Source organism: Monodon monoceros, unplaced genomic scaffold, assembly GCF_005190385.1.
Source record: "Monodon monoceros isolate NGI ecotype Baffin Bay Population unplaced genomic scaffold, NGI_Narwhal_1 Super_Scaffold_18, whole genome shotgun sequence".
Taxonomy (NCBI): domain Eukaryota; kingdom Metazoa; phylum Chordata; class Mammalia; order Artiodactyla; family Monodontidae; genus Monodon; species Monodon monoceros.
In genome coordinates this window covers 59,809,095-59,830,283 of record NW_021703774.1, presented here as the reverse complement: position 1 = coordinate 59,830,283, position 21,189 = coordinate 59,809,095, and the positions used below count along the sequence as shown (strand labels likewise).

The 21,189-nt window shown below is 40.7% G+C and overlaps 1 protein-coding gene across 2 annotated transcripts; it reads right to left on the bottom strand.

Annotated features, from left to right (window-relative positions):
• Nucleotides 1-565: 565 nt before the first annotated feature.
• Nucleotides 566-20,782, bottom strand: CREG1 (cellular repressor of E1A stimulated genes 1). Of its 2 annotated transcripts, XM_029227161.1 has the most exons (4): nt 20,369-20,781; nt 17,445-17,564; nt 15,950-16,134; nt 566-1,911 (listed from the first exon to the last, which is right to left on the bottom strand). In XM_029227161.1, exons 1-4 carry the CDS (start codon nt 20,711-20,713, stop codon nt 1,908-1,910), a joined length of 654 nt encoding a protein of 217 aa, XP_029082994.1. In that variant the 5' UTR covers nt 20,714-20,781; the 3' UTR covers nt 566-1,907. The 2 variants fall into 2 exon arrangements, with proteins under 2 accessions (XP_029082994.1, XP_029082995.1); XM_029227162.1 differs by lacking the exon at nt 566-1,911 and having other exon boundaries at nt 15,946-16,134; nt 20,369-20,782.
• Between the last annotated feature and the right edge of the window lie 407 nt (nt 20,783-21,189).

Genomic DNA, 21,189 nt, shown 5'->3' with positions numbered 1-21,189 from the left:
GGGGGGAGGGGTGGTCTTGGAACGTGTCCCTGCATGTAAGTTCTTGTTCTTACTGTACAAGAACTGGCGTCTGCACAAAAAGTGGTCCACAGTGCTCTCTGGTGGTCAATCATAACATAACGGGGACAATCTGCACATTCAATTATGAAGGAATCTGCAGCACCTTCCGTGAAAAAGTGGTTCACTCTACTGGGATAATTGGATCTTACCTGAATACAAATGTTTTTACATGGTACCAAATGATGAAGAGAAAACTCACAGTAACTGGGTAAAGGGAGAAATACAGATAGACACTCTCAACCTAATTCTATCACAAGGTACCTTGGCACCCAAGGCCCTGAGGGAAGATCCTTGACAAAGGCTGCATTTTGGCCAATTCCCAAATTTTAAGACATGATGAGCTGTTTACCAATAGGAAAGAGTCAAATTGTTCATTTTCAGCTCTGAAGCAGCCAGAAGTTGATTATAAAATAAAAACACAAAAGGGTTTCAACAGTGGACAGTGAAAAAACATGTAATAAATATTAACATCTCTATGTAAGAAAATAAATCCAACATATTTCATGAAAAAAATGCTTTTAATTATTAATGCCTTGAATAAGAAACCTACTCTACCAAGTTTAAGATACATCATTTTTCTTAAAGAGAAGCTGTTTGCTCGATTTCAGATAAGTTCATTTTGTAGTCTTCAAACTCATATTCAACTTCCTCTCTTAGCCATTTAAGGATTCAGTTGCTTGACTCCTGACACAGCTCTTTATGAAGGATCTCATACAGTCTTCTGAAATCATGTATATAGGTAATAAAAGCAAACAGTTTTTTCCCTTCTGAAGAAATGTGATTTCTTTTCTAAAAGTCACGTTGTTTTCCCTCTGATGACATGATTTAGGTAGTAACAGCATTAGAAGCCATTTAGAGATTTGAAGCAGTTGAGGAAGGCTTAGTTCATTTTTGAGAGTAGCATTAGAAAAAAAGCTAGAAAGAGTGGTTGGGAGATGGATTTGGGCCCTGGTTTAAACTGGTCTATATCTGCGTTAACTTAACTTAGAAAAGAACACCAGAAACAATTTACACACAAAATCCCCTCCTTTCTTTTCTTTCTTCGCAATCCCATTTTGGGGCAAAAAAAAAAAAAATGTGTGCTTGTATCTCTGTATTTTGAGTGGAGGAAACTAATTATACAGTGTCCACCTAGCTGGGGAAATCAAATACAGAAAATTTTATGAACTTGCTTGATTAAATCAAATTCAGGAAGTTTTATGAACTTCCTTTGTTCTAGATAATTATCACTTTAGACTTCAAAAGCTTTTTTTAAACTTCTTTAAAAGAAATAGTCTTGCCCTGTGTTGGATCAACAACACCCAGGACTGTCAGACATAAATGGACCATGAGTGGGATGCTCTATTTGTGTTTCATCAGTTTGTTTGTCTTGGCAAGATTTATTCAGGTGCACCTGTAACAGGAGCCAAGCCCTTAATACAGGCTAAGGCAGCAGCCGTGGAGGCATGACACCTCTCCCCAGCACAGTGGTTTTCAGTAATTAAAAACACGTACTTGGGTACTTTCAAATGCCAATGGGCAATCTAAAACTGGTACCCACTCCTCTTTAAGGAGCACCATTGGCAAACTATTTGGAATTGATGGAACAAAACTTCTTTGATCATAATGAATGACATGTCTCTATGAAAATGGCTTCAAAATACAAAAATATATATAAATATATCCAGCAATCTCATCTTCCAAGAAATGCAGTAACAATCCATCTCAATTCTGTAAACATGCAAGCAAGGAAAGAAAACTGTCTAATATTCTGGGAAACTTTCCATAAAGAAACATTAAGCGCTTTAAGTCTGCATGAAACTTCCTAAGAAACTTCGCACATGAGGTTAAATTCGCCATATGCTGCTTCACCTAGAGAGGGGAAGAGAAGGGAAGAAAAATTATTTCATTAAACTGAGTTGACAAATCATAAAAGTTAATTCATTCCAGGGAAGGACTAGAGAAACTTCTGATCTGAAAGTTTAAGATCTCAAGTTAATTTCAGCCACTTTAGTGTACTAAAGAATCATCTGGGAGAGGAACCAAGATGGCGGAGTAGAAGAACGTGCTCTCACTCCCTCTTGCGAGAACACCAGAATCACAACTACCTGCCGGACAATCATCGAAAGGAAGACACTGGAACTCACCAAAAAAGATACACATCCAAAGACAAAGGAGAAGCCACAATGAGACGGTAGGAGGGGCGCAATCACAGTAAAATCAAATCCCATAACGGCTGGGTGGGTGACTCACAGACTGGAGAACACTTATACCACAGAAGTCCACCCACTGGAGTGAAGGTTCTGAGCCCCACGCCAGGCTTCCCAACCAGGGGGTCCGGCAATGGGAGGAGGAATTCCTAGAGAATCAGACTGTGAAGCCTAGTGGGAACTGATTGCAGGACTTCGACAGGACTGGGGGAAACAGAGACTCCACTCTTGGAGGGCACACACAAAGTAGTGTGCGCATCGGGACCCAGGGGAAGGAGCAGTGACCACAGGGAAGACTGAACCAGACCTACCAGCTAGTGTTGGAGGGTCTCCTGCCGAGGCGGGGGGTGGGGTGGGGTGGGGGCTGTGGCTCACCATGGGGACAGGGACACTGGCGGCAGTTCTGGGACGTACTCCTTGGTGTGAGCCCTCCCAGAGTCTGCCATTAGCCCCACCAAAGAGCCCAGGTAGGCTCCAGTGTTGGGTTGCCTCAGGCCAAACAACCAACAGGGAGGGAACCCAGCCCCACCCATCAGCAGTCAAATGGATTAAAGTTTTACTGAGCTCTGCCCCCAGAGCAACAGTCAGCTCTACCTAACCACCAGTCCTTCCCATCAGGAAACGTACACAAGCCTCTTAGATAGCCTCATCCACCAGAGGGCAGACAGCAGAAGAAGAACTACAACCCTGCAGCCTGTGGAACAAAAACCACATTCACAGAAAGACAGACAAGATGAAAAGGCAGAGGGCTATGTACCAGACAAAGGAACAAGGTAAAACCCCAGAAAAACAACTAAGTGAAGTGGAGATAGGCAACCTTCCAGAAAAAGAATTCAGAATAATGATAGTGAAGATGATCCAGGACCTCGGAAAAAGAATGGAGGCAAAGATCGAGAAGATGCAAGAAATGTTTAACAAAGACCTATAAGAATTAATGAACAAACAAACAGAGATGAACAATACAATAACTGAAATGAAAACTACACTAGAAGGAATCAATAGCAGAATAACTGAGGCATAAGAATGGATAAGTGACCTGGAAGACAGAATGGTGGAATTCACTGCTGCGGAACAGAATAAAGAAAAAAGAATGAAAAGAAATGAGGACAACCTAAGAGACCTCTGGGACAACATTAAACACAACAACATTCGCATTATAGGGGTCCCAGAAGGAGAAGAGAGAGAGAAAAGGACCAGAGAAAATATTTGAAGAGATTATAGTCGAAAACTTCCCTAATATGGGAAAGGAAATAGCACCTAAGTCCAGGAAGCACAGCAAGTCCTGTACAGGATAAACCCAAGGAGAAACATGCCGAGACACACAGTGATCAAATTGGCAAAAATTAAAGACAAAGAAAAATTACTGAAAGCAGCAAGGGAAAAAGGAGAAATAACATACAAGGGAACCCCCATAAGGTTAACAGCTGATTTCTCAGCAGAAACTCTACAATCCAGAAGGGAGTGGCATGATATACTTAAAGTGATGAAACGGAAGAACCTACAACCAAGATTACTCTACCCAGCAAGGATCTCATTCAGATTCGATGGAGAAACCAAAAGCTTTACAGACAAGCAAAAGCTAAGAGAATTCAGCACCACCAAACCAGCTCTACAACAAATGCTAAAGGAACTTCTCCAAGTGGGAAACACACGAGAAGAAAAGGACCTACAAAAACAAACCCAAAACAATTAAGAAAATGGTCACAGAAACATACATATCGATAATTACCTTAAACGTGAATGGATTAAATGCTCCAACCAAAAGACACATGCTTGCTGAATGGATACAAAAACAAGACCCATATATATGCTGTCTACAAGAGACCTACTTCAGACCTAGGGACACATAGAAACTGGAAGTGAGGGGATGGAAAAAGATATTCCATGCAAATGGAAATCAAAAGAAAGCTCATATCAGATAAAATAGACTTTAAAATAAAGAATGTTACAAGAGACAAGGAAGGACACTACATAATGATCAAGGGATCAATCCAAGAAGAAGATATAACAATTATAAATATATATGCACCCAACATAGGAGCACCTCAATACATAAGGCAACTGCTAACAGCTGTAAAAGAGGAAATCGACAGTAACACAATAATAGTGGGGGACTTTAACACCTCACTTACACCAATGGACAGATCATCCAAAATGAAAATAAATAAGGAAACAGAAGCTTTAAATGACACAACAGACCAGATAGATTTAATTCATATTTATAGGACATTACATCCCAAAACAGCAGATTACACTTTCTTCTCGAGTGCGCACGGAACATTCTCCAGGATAGATCACATCTTGGGTCACAAATCAAGCCTCAGTAAATTTAAGAAAACTGAAATCATATCAAGCATCTTTTCTGACCACAACCCTATGAGATTAGAAATGAATTACAGGGGAAAAAACGTAAAAAACACAAACACATGAGGGCTAAACAATACGTTACTAAATAACCAAGAGTTCACTGAAGAAATCAAAGAGGAAATCAAAAAATACCTAGAGACAAATGACAATGAAAACACAATGATCCAAAACGTACGGGATGCAGCAAAAGCAGTTCTAAGAGGGAAGTTTATAGCTATACAAGCCTACCTCAAGAAACAAGAAAAATCTCAAATAAACAATCTAACCTTACACCTAAAGGAACTAGAGAAAAAAGAACAAACAAAACCCAAAGTTAGCAGAAGGAAAGAAATCATCAAGATCAGAGCAGAAATAAATGAAATAGAAACAAAGAAAACAATAGCAAAGATCAATAAAACTAAAAGCTGGTTCTTTGAAAAGATAAACAAAATTGATAAACCATTAGCCAGACTCACCAAGAAAAAGAGGGAGAGGACTCAAATCAATAAAATTAGAAATGAAAAAGGAGAAGTTACAACAGACATTGCAGAAATACAAAGAATCCTAAGAGACTACTACAAGCAACTCTATGACAATAAAATGGACAACCTGGAAGAAATGGACAAATTCTTAGAAAGGTATAACCTTCCAAGACTGAATCAGGAAGAAACAGAAAATATGAACAGACCAATCACAAGTAATGAAATTGAAACTGTGATTAAAAATCTTCCACCAAACAAAAGTCCAGGACCAGATGGCTTCACAGGTGAATTGTATGAAACATTTAGAGAAGAGTTAACACCCATCCTTTTCAAACTCTTCCAAAAAATTGCAGAGGAAGGAACCCTCCAAAAACTCATTCTATGAGGCCACCATCACCCTGATAGCAAAACCAGACAAAGATACTACAAAAGAAGAAAATTACAGACCAATATCACTGATGAATATAGATGCAAAAATCCTCACCAAATACTAGCAAACAGAATCCAACAACACATTAAAAGGATCATACACCATGATCAAGCAGGATTTATCTCAGGGATGCAAGGATTCTCCAATATACGCAAAGCAATCAATGTGATACATCATATTAACAAACAGACGGGAAAAAAAACATATGATCATCTCAATAGATGCAGAAAAAGCTTTTGACAAAATTCAACACCCATTTATGATAAAAACTCTCCAGAAAGTGGGCAGAGAGGGAATCTACCTCAACATAATAAAGGCCATATATGACAAACCCACAGCAAACATCATTCTCAATGGTGAAAAACTGAGAGCATTTCCTCTAAGATCAGGAATGAGACAAGGATGTCCACTCTCACCACTATTATTCAACATAGTTTTGGAGGTCCTAGCCATGGCAATCAGAGAAGAAAAAGAAATAAAAGGAATACAAATTGGAAAAGAAGTAAAACTGTCATTGTTTGCAGAAGACATGATACTATACATAGAGAATCCTAAAGATGCCACCAGAAAACTACTAGAGCTAATCAATGAATTTGGTAAAGTTGCAGGATACAAAACTAATGCACAGAAATCTCTTGCATTCCTATACACTAATGATGAAAAATCTGAAAGAGAAATTATGGAAACACTCCCATTTACCATTGCAACAAAAAGAATAAAATACCTAGGAATAAACCTACCTAGGGAGACAAAAGACCTGTATGCAGAAAATTATAAGACACTGATGAAAGAAATTAAAGATGATACCAACAGATGGACAGATATAACATGTTCTTGGATTGGAAGAATCAATATTGTGAAAATGACTATACTACCCAAAGCAATCTACAGATTCAATGCAATCCCTATCAAATTACCAATGGCATTTTTTACGGAACTAGAACAAATCATCTTTAAATTTGTATGGAGACACAAAAGACCCTGAATAGCTAAAGCAGTCTTGAGGGAAAAAAACGGAGCTGGAGGAATCAGACTCCCTGACTTCAGACTATACTACAAAGCTACTGTGATCAAGACAATATGGTACTGGCACAAAAACAGAAACATAGATCAATGGAACAACATAGAAAGCCCAGAGATAAACCCACGCATATATGGTTGCCTTATTTTTGATAAAGGAGGCAAAGATATACAATGGAGAAAGGACCGTCTCTTCAATAAGTGGTGCTAGGAAAACTGGACAGCTACATGTAAAAGAATGAAATCAGAACACTCCCTAACACCATACACAAAAATAAACTCAAAATGGATTCGAGACCTAAATTAAGACCAGACAGTATAAAACTCTTACAGGAAAACATTGGAAGAACACTCTTTGACATAAATCACAGCAAGATCCTTTTTGATCCACCTCCTAGAGCAATGGAAATAAAAACAAAAATAAACAAATGGGACCTAATGAAACTTCAATGCTTTTGCACAGCAAAGGAAACCATAAACAAGATGAAAAGACAACCCTCAGAATGGGAGAAAATATTTGCAAATGAATGAACGGACAAAGGATTAATCTCCAAAATATATAAACAGCTCATGCAGCTCAATATTAAAGAAGCAGGCCACCCAATCCAGAAATGGGCAGAGGACCTGGGTGGACATTTCTCCAAAGAAGACATAGAGATGGCCAAGAAGCACATGAAGGGTTGCTTAACATCACTGACTATTACAGAAATGCAGAACAAGGCTACAATGAGGTATCACCTCACACCAGTTGGAATGGGCATCATCAGAAAATCCACAAACAACGGGTGCTGGAGAGGGTGTGGAGAGAAGGGAGCCCTCTTGCACTGTTGGTGGGAATATGGATTGGTGTGGCCACTGTGGAGAAGTGTGGAGGTTCCTTAAAAGACTAGAAATAGAATTACCATATGATCCAGCAATCCCACTACTGGGCATATACCCAGAGAAGGTCATAATTCGAGAAGACACATGCACCCCAATGTTCACTGCAGCACTATTTGCAATGGCCAGGTCATGGAAGCAACCTAAATGCCCATCGACAGAGGAGTGGATAAAGAAGATGTGGTACATATATAAAATGGAATATTACTCAGCCACAAAAAGGAACGAGACTGAGTCATTTGTTGAGACATGGATGGATCTAAAGACTGTCATACAGAGTGAAGTAAGTCAGAAAGAGAAAAATATCATATATGAACGCATGTATGTGGAACCTAGAAAAATGGTATAGATGAACCGGTTTGCAGGGCAGAAGTTGAGACACAGATGTAGAGAACAAATGTATGGACACCAAGGGGGGAAAACCGCGGTGGGGTAGGGATGGTGGTGTGCTGAATTGGGCGATTGGGATTGACATGTATACACTGATGTGTATAAAATCGATGACTAATAAGAACCTGCAGTATAAAAAAACAAACAAAGAAACAACTAATACTAAACTTTCTTTGGGTTATTTGTATGGAAATATGTTAATATGTTTCAGACATTACATGAAATTTTTAAAAATCTTATATGTTCTGGTATAATGTTGTAAGTCATAATTCTAATAATTACTTTAAAATGTATATCTCAGAAATAACTAAATTTTCTTGTCAACTGCATTATTATGAACTTTCATCAAATCTTTAACCGTGGTCATTTTTAAGTCTTTGTCATTTACAGACAGCTCTGGGTGTACTCTGATGCTTTTGCAGAAATGTTCCTATAAAAGGGTTTCATCTTCAAGGAATTCACGGAAAAGACTCTGACAGGTACAGGTTTCTGGTAACTGACTACACTGCTGAACTGAATGAATAAGCATTTTCAGAACTCTAATGGAAAACTGATGAACTCATAAAAGTGCTAACAAAAGATCAAGATGAAAAAAAATAATTACATGGGACTGAGTGAACTGATGAGGATGATTATAATTTTTGTGACTTTCTGTTTGAATAAAAAAAAAAATCCCACAAGGACTCAGAGGCAAAAAATATACAAATCAATTTTCACTGCAAAGTAAAGGAGCTGTTACAGTGGAGGATTCCTGGACTGAATGTCAATATTATGACATAGTGTGAGTGTGTTTCGTGTTTGGTAATTGCAATCATTGTTGCTTTTGTTGTGGTCATCCATTTACAATGCTCAGTGTCAGTTTATTTATCTCTTGTAAAAATAAAATACAGCGTGTGTTTGTGTGAACAACAAAAAAAAAAGATGAGAAACTGAGGCTTGAAGTCACAGAGCAATTAGTTCATACAGTTAGGACTGTAGCTTATTGATCTCTGACTCCAAAGCTCAGGCACTTTTGACTAAGCCATACTAGCTCTACATTCCATTCTCAAAATATCTTCCATTTATGTAGATCATGTAACATGTTCACACCACATACAGGCGACTGTGTGTATACACATTATATCAGTGTTCTTCTTTCCTTAAGCATGGCCTTCTCTCTCATCACATTCTGATGAGGAGGCATCCTTTGGAAGATGTGGTCTATAATGGCTAGACTGCAGCTTGCAGCTGAAGCCAAGTGAGGTGTCAGCTGTGTGTCGGCAGAGCTTATGCCCCATACAACATACACCAATTTATGCTGCCCTAGAGATAATAACAGGCAGACTACAGAAATAAGTAGCTATCTTCCTCTCATTATGTGTTGTGGGTGGATAAACCGTAAACAATATTTCCTTCATTTGAAAGTTGTAAATGCAACAGATGGGGAAATTTCTGTTAATAGAGTATTAGAAACCTTACGTATCTCTATTTTGTTTGTAAATACAATCTTGTTCTGAATCACAGTGATTTTCTGCCAGTCTGGGTGTGGTGGACATTACTAGGCCTCCTGAGTATCCATGTCCTCTCCATTTCCAGACACACAGAGACCATACTTCCCAGGCCCCGCATGCATTAGGAAGGGCCACGGTACTCGTCTGGCCAATGAGCTGTAAGCAGAAGCAGTGCATGTGTGGCTTCTAGAACAAAGTAACTTAGTTCCAGATGGGTAAGCTTTCAGAACTTTTTTCTTGCAACAGCCATTGTGGAAGCCTGTGTTAACATGGAGGTTCCACAGGGTCCACAGAGACCAGACTGCGGAGCCACCAACACACAGAGGATAATTGTCCTGGAGAATTGCCCAAATCCATGGCAGAATTTGCATAAATAAAAATAAACTTTTGACTTTGGTTTTCTTAAGCCACTGAAATTTAAATGTCGTCTCTTAACAACGTAAGAGACATAACTTGGACCTTCCTGACTAACGCTGTGGGTGAGGTCATTTCACTGATACCATAAAATAGCATACACATCCTTCTGTCCTAATCCAAAGTAATATATGCATTTTAATCTCATACTCAACGTCTTCTACAAACTGGCCCAAACCTACCTTCCGAAATTACCTTCTACCATCCTCCAAGTGAAACTAAACACCATTCTTTGACCCCATCTCACAATTCCTTGCTCTTTTTTTTCTATGTCATTCCCTTGCCTAGCATACTGTCTCTTCCTTTCACACATATCAAATTGCTATCTTTAAAAGGCCCAACTCATATGCTAACTCTTCCAATGAAACCTTCCCTAATCCCACTATGCTGAAGTGATTTCTCCTTCCTTCAGATTTTCATATTTCTTGCTGCTCCTTCTAACTGTATATTTTGTATTATGCTTATTTTACACGTAACATTAGTTTCAGGTGCACAGCATAAAGATTTGAAATATGTATGTATAGTAAAATGATTACCCCAGGCTACTTAATTTCTATCACTGCACATAGTTATGTTTTTTTTCTTGTGATGAGAACTTTTAAGATCTACTCTCTTAGCAACTTTCAAACATACAACACAGTATTATTAACTATAGTCACCATTCTGTACATTACATCCTCATGACTTATTTTATAACTGGAAGTTTGTACTTTTTGACCCCCTTCACCCATTTCACCCACCCCCGCCCACCTCCCACCTCTGGCAACCACCAATCTGTTCTCTGTATCTATGAGTTCAGGGTTTGGGGTTTTTTCAAATTTTTTATTTCTATTTTTAGATTCCACAAATAAGTGAGATCATACAGGACTTGTCTTTCTTCGTCTGATTTTTTTCACTTAACGTAATGCCCTCAAGGTCCAGCCATGTTGTAGCAAATGGCAAGATTCCCTTCTTTTTTATGACTGACTAATATTCATACATATGTCAAATCCTTTGCCTGTTTTTTAATTGAATTAACTATATTTTTATTGTTGAATTATATACTGTAAGGTTTTAATGTGTCTTGCCAGAACTTCTTTTCTATTACTAGAGTATGTTATTTTTACTATATGTTTTTAAATGGCATTTATGACACATACAATTTTGTAACTTGCTTTTTAAACTTAATATATTGTGATCATCTTTACATGTCTATGTCTAATTACATCACTTCCAATGACTGCTTTATGGTTCATTATATGAATGTTCCATAATCTAAAATCTAATGCTTTTTTTTTAACATCTTTATTGGAGTATAAAATCTAATACTTTAAATTAAAGTCCATGGGACTTTCCTGGTGGTCCAGTGGCTAAGATTCTGTGCTCCCAATGCAGGGGGCCCGGATTCTATCCCTAGTCAGGGAACTAGATCACACATGCTGCAACTAAGAGTTAGCATGCCACAACTAAAGATCCCACATGCCACAACTAAAGTTTCCACATGCTACAACAAAGATCGTGCACATAGCAACTAAAGATCCCACATGCCACAACTAAGACGCAGCGCAGCCAAATAAATAAATAAATAAATATTTTTTTTTAAAAAAAAGTTTAGGGATTCCTTGGTGGCACAGTGGTTAAGAATCTGCCTGCCAATGCAGGGGACAGGGGTTCGAGCCCTGGTCTGGGAAGATTCCACATGCCGCAGAGCAACAAAGCCCGTGTGCCACAACTACTGAGCCTGTGCTCTAGAGCCTGCAAGCCACAACTACTGAAACTGCAAGCCACAACTACTGAGCCCAAGCGCCACAACTACTGAAGCCCACATGCCTAGAGCCCGTGCTCTGCAATAAGAGAAGCCACTGCAATGAGAAGCCCACACACTGCAATGAAGAGTAGCCCCGCTCACTGCAACTACAGAAAGCCCTCACAGCAACAGACCCAGCACAGCCAAGAAAAAAAAAAAAAAAAAGATTTAGATTTAAATACAGGATTTATTTAAAAGGAAAAGAAAAACATGCCACGCTGCATCTATATTTTTGAACACTTATACAATCACTTCTTTTTTTAATTGAGGTATAATTGACATATAACATATTAGTTTCAGGTGTACAACATAATGATTCCACGTTTGTATACACTGAGAAATGATCATCGGGAGTCTAGTTAACATCCATCATCACACAGAGTTACAAAATTTTTTTTCTTGCGATGAGAACTTTTAAGATCTATTTACTCAGTAACCGTCAAATCTGCAGTATGGTATTATAAACTATAGTCACCACGCTGTATACTATATTCCCATGACTTGTTTATTTTATAACAGGACGTTTGTACCTTTTGACCTCCTTAACCTGTTTCACCCACCCCACCCCACCCCGCCTCTGGTAGCCACCAATCTGTTCTCTGTACCTATGAGTTTGCTTTGCTTTGGTTTTTTGTTGGTTTGCTTATCTGTTGTTTAGATTCCACATATAATACAGTATTTTTCTCTGTCTGACTTTTTCAATTAGCATAATGCACTCAAAGTACATCCATTTTGTTACAAATGACAAGATTTCCTTCTTTTATATGGCTGAATAATATTCCTATATCTATATAGAGAGATACAGCAATCACATTTTCTTTTTCTATCCATCCATCAATGGACACAGGTTGTTTCCCTGTCTTGGCTATTGCGAATGATGCTGCAATGAACATGGGGTGCATACAGCTTTTCAAATTAGGGTTTTCATTTTCTTCAGATAAATATCCAGAAATGGAATTGCTGGAAACATATGTTAGTTCTGTTCTTAAGTTTTTGAGGAATCTCCATGCTGTTTTCCATGGTGGCTGCGCCAATTTGCATTCCCATTAACAGTGCATAGGGGTTCCCCGTTCTCCACATCCTCACCAATACTTGTTATTTCTAGTCTTTTTGATAACAGCCATTCTAACACATGTGAGGTGATATCTCATTAAGGTTCTGACTTGCATCTTCCTGATGATCAGTGATGCTGAGCATCTTTTCACGTACCTGGCCATGTATGTCTTCTTGGAGAAACGTCTAATCGGATCCTCTGCCCATTTGTAATTGGATTGTTTGTTTTATTTGCTATTGAGTTGTATGAATTCTTTATATATTTTGGATATTAACCCCTTATCAAATATATGATTTGCAATTAAAAAAAAAGAATCATCTGAGTTTGCTAAAATGCAGATTCCTGAGTTCTGGTTTAGAGTCAGGCCTAGCTAGGAATCTTCATCTCGGCCATCATTCCTCCTCTCCAAGTATGATGCTGACACACTTAGCAAACGCTGCCGGGATGAAACATTCATCAGCAGCTGTGGCTGCTGTGATCATCTCATTCAAGAATATCTGAAGGTTTAAAAGACAAAAACAGTCGAGAACAGAAGGGGTCCTGAACATTAGGGCAAAAGAGCGGCAATCAGCCAGCATCCAGCCGGGGACGTGACCTTGACCCATTTTCCTGTTGCGGCCCCGACCACTGCCATCAGGAAATCCAGCTCCAGATAAGGCAGAGCGGGCAGGCTTGTAGGCTGTGACCTCTCATTACCTCTGTCTTTGCCAGGGAACACGTGGGCAGCCCAGAGGCCTGCTGCTCATACTTAACAGAGAGAGGAAGCAATTGCTGGTACTTATGAGAACTGCTTACTCAAGCATGAGCACAAATACTTTGGGTGAACATCAACCTTCCATTCAATATGAGTCCAGCAAGGCAAGGACTATTGTATACTCTCTTGGGCTACTGAACAGTTCTGATGGCAAACCTGGTGGGTGGGATGGTGGGGCACCCACTCCTGGACTCTGAAATGGAGTCAGAGGCACCTGTTCGGGAAGGTCACCTTCAAGTCACTGCCCATTCCTAGGATTCTGGAGTCCTGTCTCAGGATGGGTCACACCCTGGGCTAGTCTTCTGTCCTCCTCTCAGAAGGACAGGAGAGAGTGCTCCCTTTTAACTCTGAGCTGCAGAAAAGGCCCACTCGTCTGTGTTAATTAAGTGGGAACCTCAAATTTATCTATTTTACTCACTTATTCAGCATGGAGACTTATGGGAAAACCCAGTTTTATTTTGTTATTAAAGCAAGCATTGCCCTCAGGCATATTATTTATACAAAGATAACTGTACTTCAGAGATTGTTATGTCCTGTAAAAGTGAACTTTAACCTCAAAGAGCAGGCCTATTATCTTACTGGCCTTCCTCCTTGATAATTTGTTGCCCTGCCATAATGTTGTAATTGCTACCTCTGTCTTCCTATAAAGTAAGATGGCTTTTCGTGTCCAGGAGACAATCACTGGCCCAGGTCTCTTCTCCTGCATGCATGGCAGCGGAATAAACACCATGACTGTTAGATTCTTTATTCAAACAAGGAAGTCGAGAATCTTTGTCTCAAAGGATCAGCCTGACAAGTAGCCAGTATTTATTAAACACCTGCTCTGTGCCATGTACTGTCCTAGGTCCAGTTTGGAATGAAAAACCAAAACTAAAACCTGAGCTTTGCTGTGAAGAGACTTACAGTCATGGTGGAAAGTCAACAGTTCACCACAGAACTGTTGTACAATAGAATAAGACAGAATAAACGAATACTGCGAATTTAAACCCAAACCTGAACTGCAACCTACAGGTCTAGCTTAGCATGTCACCCTAATCTCCACAAACAGCAGTCAGTCTGTTACAAGTAGAAAGTGTTTAAATTACACTGGAATTGAAGCCTGGCCAGCTGCCAGTAAGGTAACCAGAGGGGAAGCAAAACATCTTGGTTAGAAGCAAGTTGAGGGCTGTGGAGCTAGAATGCTGGGGTTTGCATCCCAGCACCATTGCTTACTGGCTGTAAGGCTTTACGCCAGTTTCTTTCTTTTCTGCGCATCAGCTCTCTATCTCATAAATGAAGAAAAACACTACCTAACTCATAGGATTGCAGTGAGAGTTCAGTGAGTTCAGACATGTAAAGCTGCCAGTACAGCACCAGCCAGCAATGCTCAACAAACGCTACTGCTACTGTTATTGTCATCACCATCCGCTAGACCTTGAGGCTGCCAGACATGCCACAGTGACCTGTGTCGCCTGGGAAAAGTATCAGTCCCTTGTATGCCTTCATTTGTTTTGGGGGGGGGGGTTGTTTTGTTTTGTTTGCTTGTTTGTTTTTGGTCATGCCTCGCAGCTTGCAGGATCTTAGTTCCCCAACTGGGGAACTAAGTGTGAAGTTCTAACCTCTGGACCACCAGGGAAGTTCCTGTATTCCTTCATTTGAACCCTGACCTAATTTCAAAGAATCTGATCAGACCCTTCTTTCCTGTCCCTTTCCCATCTTCAGGTTATGTTCTTTTCGTTCATTCTCTCCCATGACTCCTTCCCTCTAAGTATCCACTTCCTGGTGGGATACACCACACACCTCCACAGGTGCTCACAGGACTCGGGGTTGAGGGGACAGGGGTCACGTGCTCGGACTCGATGTGGATCCTTCATGGTCTGGAAGCACCCAGGTCTGATTCTCATGAGAAAATGCCATCACGGGTCAGAACTGGGCTCCACCCAGGGCCCCAGAAGCATAGCCTTAAAATAGGGTCTCAGGAATTCCCTGGCAGTCCAGTGGTTAGGACTCCACGCGTTAAGTGCCACGGCCCAGGTTCAATCCCTGGTCAGGGAACTAAGATCCTTCAAGCCGTGGGGTGCAGACAAAAAAAAGAAAAAATAATAGAATCTCCACCTGGTGTCCTAGTTTGTAGATAGAGTTCAGGGGGTTTGTGATGGGAAAAAACTGGGATGGAAAAAGTTTTCGTTTTCATTAAGCTCTAACTGAAATGTATCATTCTTTTCAATGATGAATGTAGGCAATAAACCACAGTGGTGACAGTGTATCTGTGACGGCCAGCAACAGAAATATAGAAATTGCAGATACTCTCACATCATGGTAGAGTTGCTGCAGATGTCTTAATATATTCAGTTCTCACTACTCTGAAAGTGCAGAAAAGTTATGGACGCGCTAGACCTTATTATTTAACGTATTCATTAAAAAGCCAACATATTACTACACCACGCATTTTATAAAATATTTTTATAAAGGTATTTCAATATAGTTGATTTCTTTTGTAATCCTGTGTACTTCATGCATTTAAAAAATATTATTCCTAGGGGAGTTGTAGGCCTTACCAGCTTGCCAAAGGGATCCATGGTACATGAAATGGTTAAGACCCCCTTGCTTTAGAAGGTTGAGGACCTTCTAAAAGGGCTGTAATATTAGAAAGATGAAAGACATGTAAATACTTACTGAAATGTGGCATTATAATATTCTTCAGGCGTCACTATTTTTGGTCCACCAAAGTAGTCCAGGACCCAGATATTGGTTATATTCAACTTAGCGAAGAACCAATTATGGCTGGATGGCCAGGTTTTCATCTCAGGGTGTCGAATGAATAATGAATTCCTTGCAACATCCATTTCTGCTTCACTCACCTAAAAGACACACGTAAAATAAACCTACTCATAGCAGTGACATTTTGTTTTCTTGGCTGTTAAGAATGTGTGATTCTAGCATTCCACAAATCCTAAAGAGTTTATTTAGTTATAAATTCTAATTTTTTAATTTTTATTTTTAAAATTAACGATCTATAATTGACATATAACATTGTATTAGTTTTAGGTGTACAACATAATGTTTGATATGTGCATACATTGCAAAATAATCACCACAAGTTTAGTTAACATCCATCACCACACATAGACACAATTTTTTTCTCATCTTTTTTCTTTTTCTTTTTTTTTCCCTCGTGCTGAGAACATTTAAAATCTACTATAAATTCTGATCTTAAGGAATCAAGAGGAAGTAAAGGAAATTTGAAGAAATGCAGAGAACAATGGAGATTTCAAATGTTGGTGATAACACATACCATAATAAAGTGGGAAACCATCATGAGTACCAATTTTCACTGCTAAATAGCAATTTTGAGCTATCAGAGTAATTGGCACAAAGTGCTATAATAAAATGCTACTGGTGGTTATGCTATGTAACATTAGCACTTTTATCCCATTACATGCACATGTTAAACACGTAGATGAGTGTACACAAAGGATAAAAGTCTTTAGAAGAAGCACAATGGAACTCAAGAGTATCTGCTGCCCCTTTCTCTTGCCAGTGAAGGACACTCAACTCTAGAGATGCATCCACATAGAATTTTGAGACCACAGATAAAACTTATATGAGGTATTCATGATTGACAAGGTCAAGAAGGTGGTCTGCTGCTTGGCGATCAGATCAGTTCCCATGACACCTCGCCCTTTGCCCTTCCCACGATTTTATTTAACCTCTGCCCTCTAGCACTGACCCCAAACTGTCTAAATTCATTTCTAGTATTTAATAATGGGTACTCCCCTTTTAACCTACTAAATCCACTCTCTGCTCTAAGCCACTGTTAAAATATGGAAACAAGGAACCCAAACGTGGGAAATATTGTACAACGTACAACATGGTCAGGAGTAGAAACTTTGGCTGAGCAGGTGTTCCTCATATACGCGCTTAATAGCTGTTATATCTGTTCGGCTTCAAAAGATAGTTCATTTTCTTCATAAATATCTTATTGAACACCTATGTGAAAGCAACTGACTAAAACCGTTAGCTTTCATGAAATTACATACTAGAATATAGTCTAATTCTGTATCTCAACCACAAATCAATTTTATTTTATTCTAAGATATCTCTTCCTTCATTGTTAATAACATGATGCTCTTCTAAAACAAGTATCTGTTCTTGTGGGATAACTATTTACCTTGATAACAGTTCCTGATAGTATTGTGTGAGCACAGAGGGGACTTTGGGGATCAAATCCGTATTTCCTGCAGAAACTAGTCTCTGCCAAAGACATGGTCAGCGTAGCATATGGATTCTCCTGTAGAGAGAAAATGAAGACCTCATGTGAAATACTGTCTCTGGAGAGGTAATCAATTTCACAAGTTGCATACCGTCCCCAGAGCTTGACCATTCTTCCATGAAAAAATGAATTGGAAAATACCGCCTTCCACTTGGGAAGATTACTACTTGGATAGAGACTGATCTTTACCCTCTCTCCAAAAAAGGTGTGTTGGAGGTTGTTTCATATTTAAAATTAATTGACTTGGTAAGAATTATTTTAACGCTTTTTTTCTCTTAAACTCTTAATTTGTCCCATATTCACCAGAGGAATTATAATTACAGTACCACCCAAATACAAGGTTGATCTCTAGTCTTCACTGAAAGAACTAAAGGATTAGACTAATGTGAAACTAGTGCATAAAAATACCACAGTGGCTCAACTAGCTAATTGTACAACTTAAGCAAGAAAGTAGCTGAATCATGCTTCTTGGTTATCTTGTGCTAGCAGAAACTGTCATGTGATTTCAAAATTGGAGAACCTGCTCATTCCTGTTCTAGCAATAAGAGAATTCTTAGATTAAAAATGTGATGCAAGCAAAATTTCTAACTCTTTCTTATTCAGAAATCAGCTTCATAAAAGGCACTGTTGACAGATTACAGTAAAATTCACATGCTGTATTTAGTGTTTTAAACCCCAAGTGTCTTGTGTGGGGAATTGTGCCACCTCACAGTGACCCATCAAAACAGTGAGTCATAAAGAGATCTCTTTGGAATCATTAGGCCAAGTATTTGCTGTCGACAAACTATTAGGTAAGGCACTATAGGAGACCAAAAATAGGGGAGGGGGAGACTCAGATAAGGTCTTTCCCTTCTCTGTAAGTTTATAATCTGGTTGAAAAGTCAGACGTAAATAAAATTTTTAAAATGTAGCACAAAGACATAGAAGAGGTCAAAAAGCAGCACATAACTAATTGCCAAGTGAATGGTACAGTTAAGTGTATTTGAAGTTCAGAGTAAGATGTCAGCACTGCCTGGAGTGATATGGAAACACTAGAAAGCCTTAAAAGATAGTCAAATCAGCACAAAAGTGGGAAGACGTATTAAAGGTAAAGGGAATGGTAACTGCAAAAACACAGAACTGGGAAAGTGTAAGACACAACTGGGAGTAGTGAAAACCCAATTTGCTTGAAAGAAAGGTTTTCTGAGGGAAGGGGGTTGGGGACAAGATGTGGGGAGGTCAGGGGCTGGGGGTAGTAAGGGTGGTTCACCTCCAAGCTAAGGAGCCAAGATTGTATTTTATAGGCTGGCATCTGTCAGGGCTTTCCAAGAACCACTTAACTGGAGAGCTTGTTAAAATGCTGATTTCTGGGCTCCATTCCCAGCCCAGGTATCTGCATTTTTAACAAACACCCAGGTGAATCCTATGCAGCTCTAGGCAGCCAGATGTTGTTAAAGCTTTCTGGGCAGACGGCAATGCTGAGTGGTATTTTGTTCATGTAAATCTGGTGGGTAGGGTACACAAGAGCAGACAGGAAGAAGACAGAGGTCAGAAGGAGGGGAAAAGTAGAAAGCAGAAACCAGCTTTGACTGGTTAATTGATGGCATCAGAGTCAGACTAATTCTGATGTGGCCATGCCTTTTCACTGCAATCACGAACCTGAAAACCTGGGCAAGTGCCTCACCACTGTCTTTTTCTAGAGATGTCAAAGACCTGAGCTCAAGTTCCACCTGACAGCCATTAGCTGACTAGTCACAAGTGAGTCTCTGCACCTTTGAGTTTGAGTTTCCACATTTCCTAAAATGAGGAAGATAGTATCAGCAAAAGTTTAAATATATTCATGTATAGCAGTGGTTCTCACTGCCCTCCCCCAATATTAGAAGCATCAGGGAGGGATTTGGGGTGTTTTGGTTTTTTTTTTATAAAATGTGTTTTTAGTAAAAGGTTTTGGAATTGCCTTTTTAAAAGTCTTCCCAGGTGACTGTATTTGCAGCCAAGTTTGAACAGCACTGGTGGGAGTGGAATGAGCTTGCTCTGAGCAAATGTCTAAGGGAGTGGAGTAGAGTGGGCTGGGAATAAGCAAATGGTGAATGGGGGTGTATGTGTCTTGGCTAAGGAGGCAGCTGCTTCTGGTTCTGCTCAAAGAATGCAGGCCCCCAGTGCCACAGAGCTTCCAATGTTTCAAGAAGTTAGAAATTTAGACGTTTAGTTGCAATCTCCATTTTTGAATGTTGATAATTAATTCAGATTTATTAAAAACAAAACAGAACTCTGCGTGGGCCAAAGAAAACCAGTTTGTGGGCCTGATCAGTTCATGGGCCACCACTCTATGACCTGTGTTAGGGAAGCTCATGTGCACACGAGGCCTAAAGACTGCAATAATCATTCACGAGGTTGTCTGTTCGCTTCATGCTGCTGAAGGGAAAATCCTTAGCTCAAAAGAATTGGTGTCAAAGAGAAATCCCGAAGCCACTTACACAAAGTGCTAAACTCCCCAACAGCCTCTACACCCGGTAAAACTTTTAATAATTAGAGCCCAGTTAATGAGACACCGTGCCCCAAGACGACTCAGGGCTGAGAAGTCCTCCAGGTGCTGGTAAAGAATTCGCCCCAAGTGAGTGGCGCGGTGGCGAGGGCGTGTGTGAAATTCCTGGTATTTAGTTGCCCAACAACTGGAAAGCTGCAGTGTCAGCCCGGCCAGCGCGGGAGAGAAGAGGCAGGGGTTTGGGCTGGGTTCAAATTCTTAACTCTACGAGGCTGGCTCTCCTTCGCAAGCAGAATTCAAGCTATAGTCAAAAGGCTCGCGCTCCGGCCCGCGGAGCCACACGGCCCCGCCCGCTCACCTTCAGGTTGCCCACCGACTGCTGCATCGGGCTCAGGTAGAAGTAGGGCACGCCGCTGCCCTTGGCCGGGGGCCCGTCGCTGAGCGATAAGACGTCGGCGAAGGGGCGGCCGCGAACCCCCTCCTGAGTGGAGATGGTGGCCAGCGCGCCCCAGTCGCAGACGTTTGTCACGAAGCGAGCCACCAGCGCCGCGTTCTCGCGGGGCGGCAGCAGCTCGGCGGCGCCCCAGTCCCCGTGGCCCCGGCCACCCCGGCCCCGCGCCGGCGCCACCAGTAGGGCCACCAGTGCAGGCGCCAGCAGGAAGGCGAGAACTGCACGCGCGGACCCGCGGGCACACCCGGCCATGGCGGTGACCCCTTCGAGAGTCCGGAGCCCTATGACCTAGGAGGCCCAAGGCTAGCCCAGCGTTACGGGCCTCGACCAGCGCTACCGGCCCCGCCCACCGCGGGCAAGCCAGTCCCGCCCCTCCGAAGAGAACCAATCGGAGTACGGGAGTGGTGGGCGGGGGGGGGCGTGTCCCTAGGCCTGCTCCTCAGCCTGCTGGGACCCGACTGTTGATTCACCTTCTTATCGTTCCGCCCTGCCGCTGTCAGGACTGGGAAATCGTCCTAAACGGGATTTGTTTTGTTTGACGGACGGAAAAACGGAGGCTTAGAGAAATTAAGCAGTTGTCTAAGTCATACTACTAGGAAAGGACCAGTCTCTTCACCCGTACGCCTTCCTTCAATACCTTTGGATATGACTACCTGGCATCTGAGAGGAAATGCTGCATTTTCCACGTATGCGTTTACTTCAATATCCGCAGCGAAGAGCAGGAAGGG

Excerpts from the sequence above, each read along its gene's own strand:
- CREG1 (XM_029227162.1), bottom strand. The coding sequence starts at position 20,713 with ATGGCCGGGTGTGCCCGCGGGTCCGCGCGTGCAGTTCTCGCCTTCCTG. Across the intron at positions 17,565-20,368 it reads AGTCGGTGGGCAACCTGAAG|GAGAATCCATATGCTACGCT; the intron begins GTGAGCGGGCGG and ends TTCTCTCTACAG. Across the intron at positions 16,135-17,444 it reads TATCAGGAACTGTTATCAAG|GTGAGTGAAGCAGAAATGGA; the intron begins GTAAATAGTTAT and ends TGTGTCTTTTAG.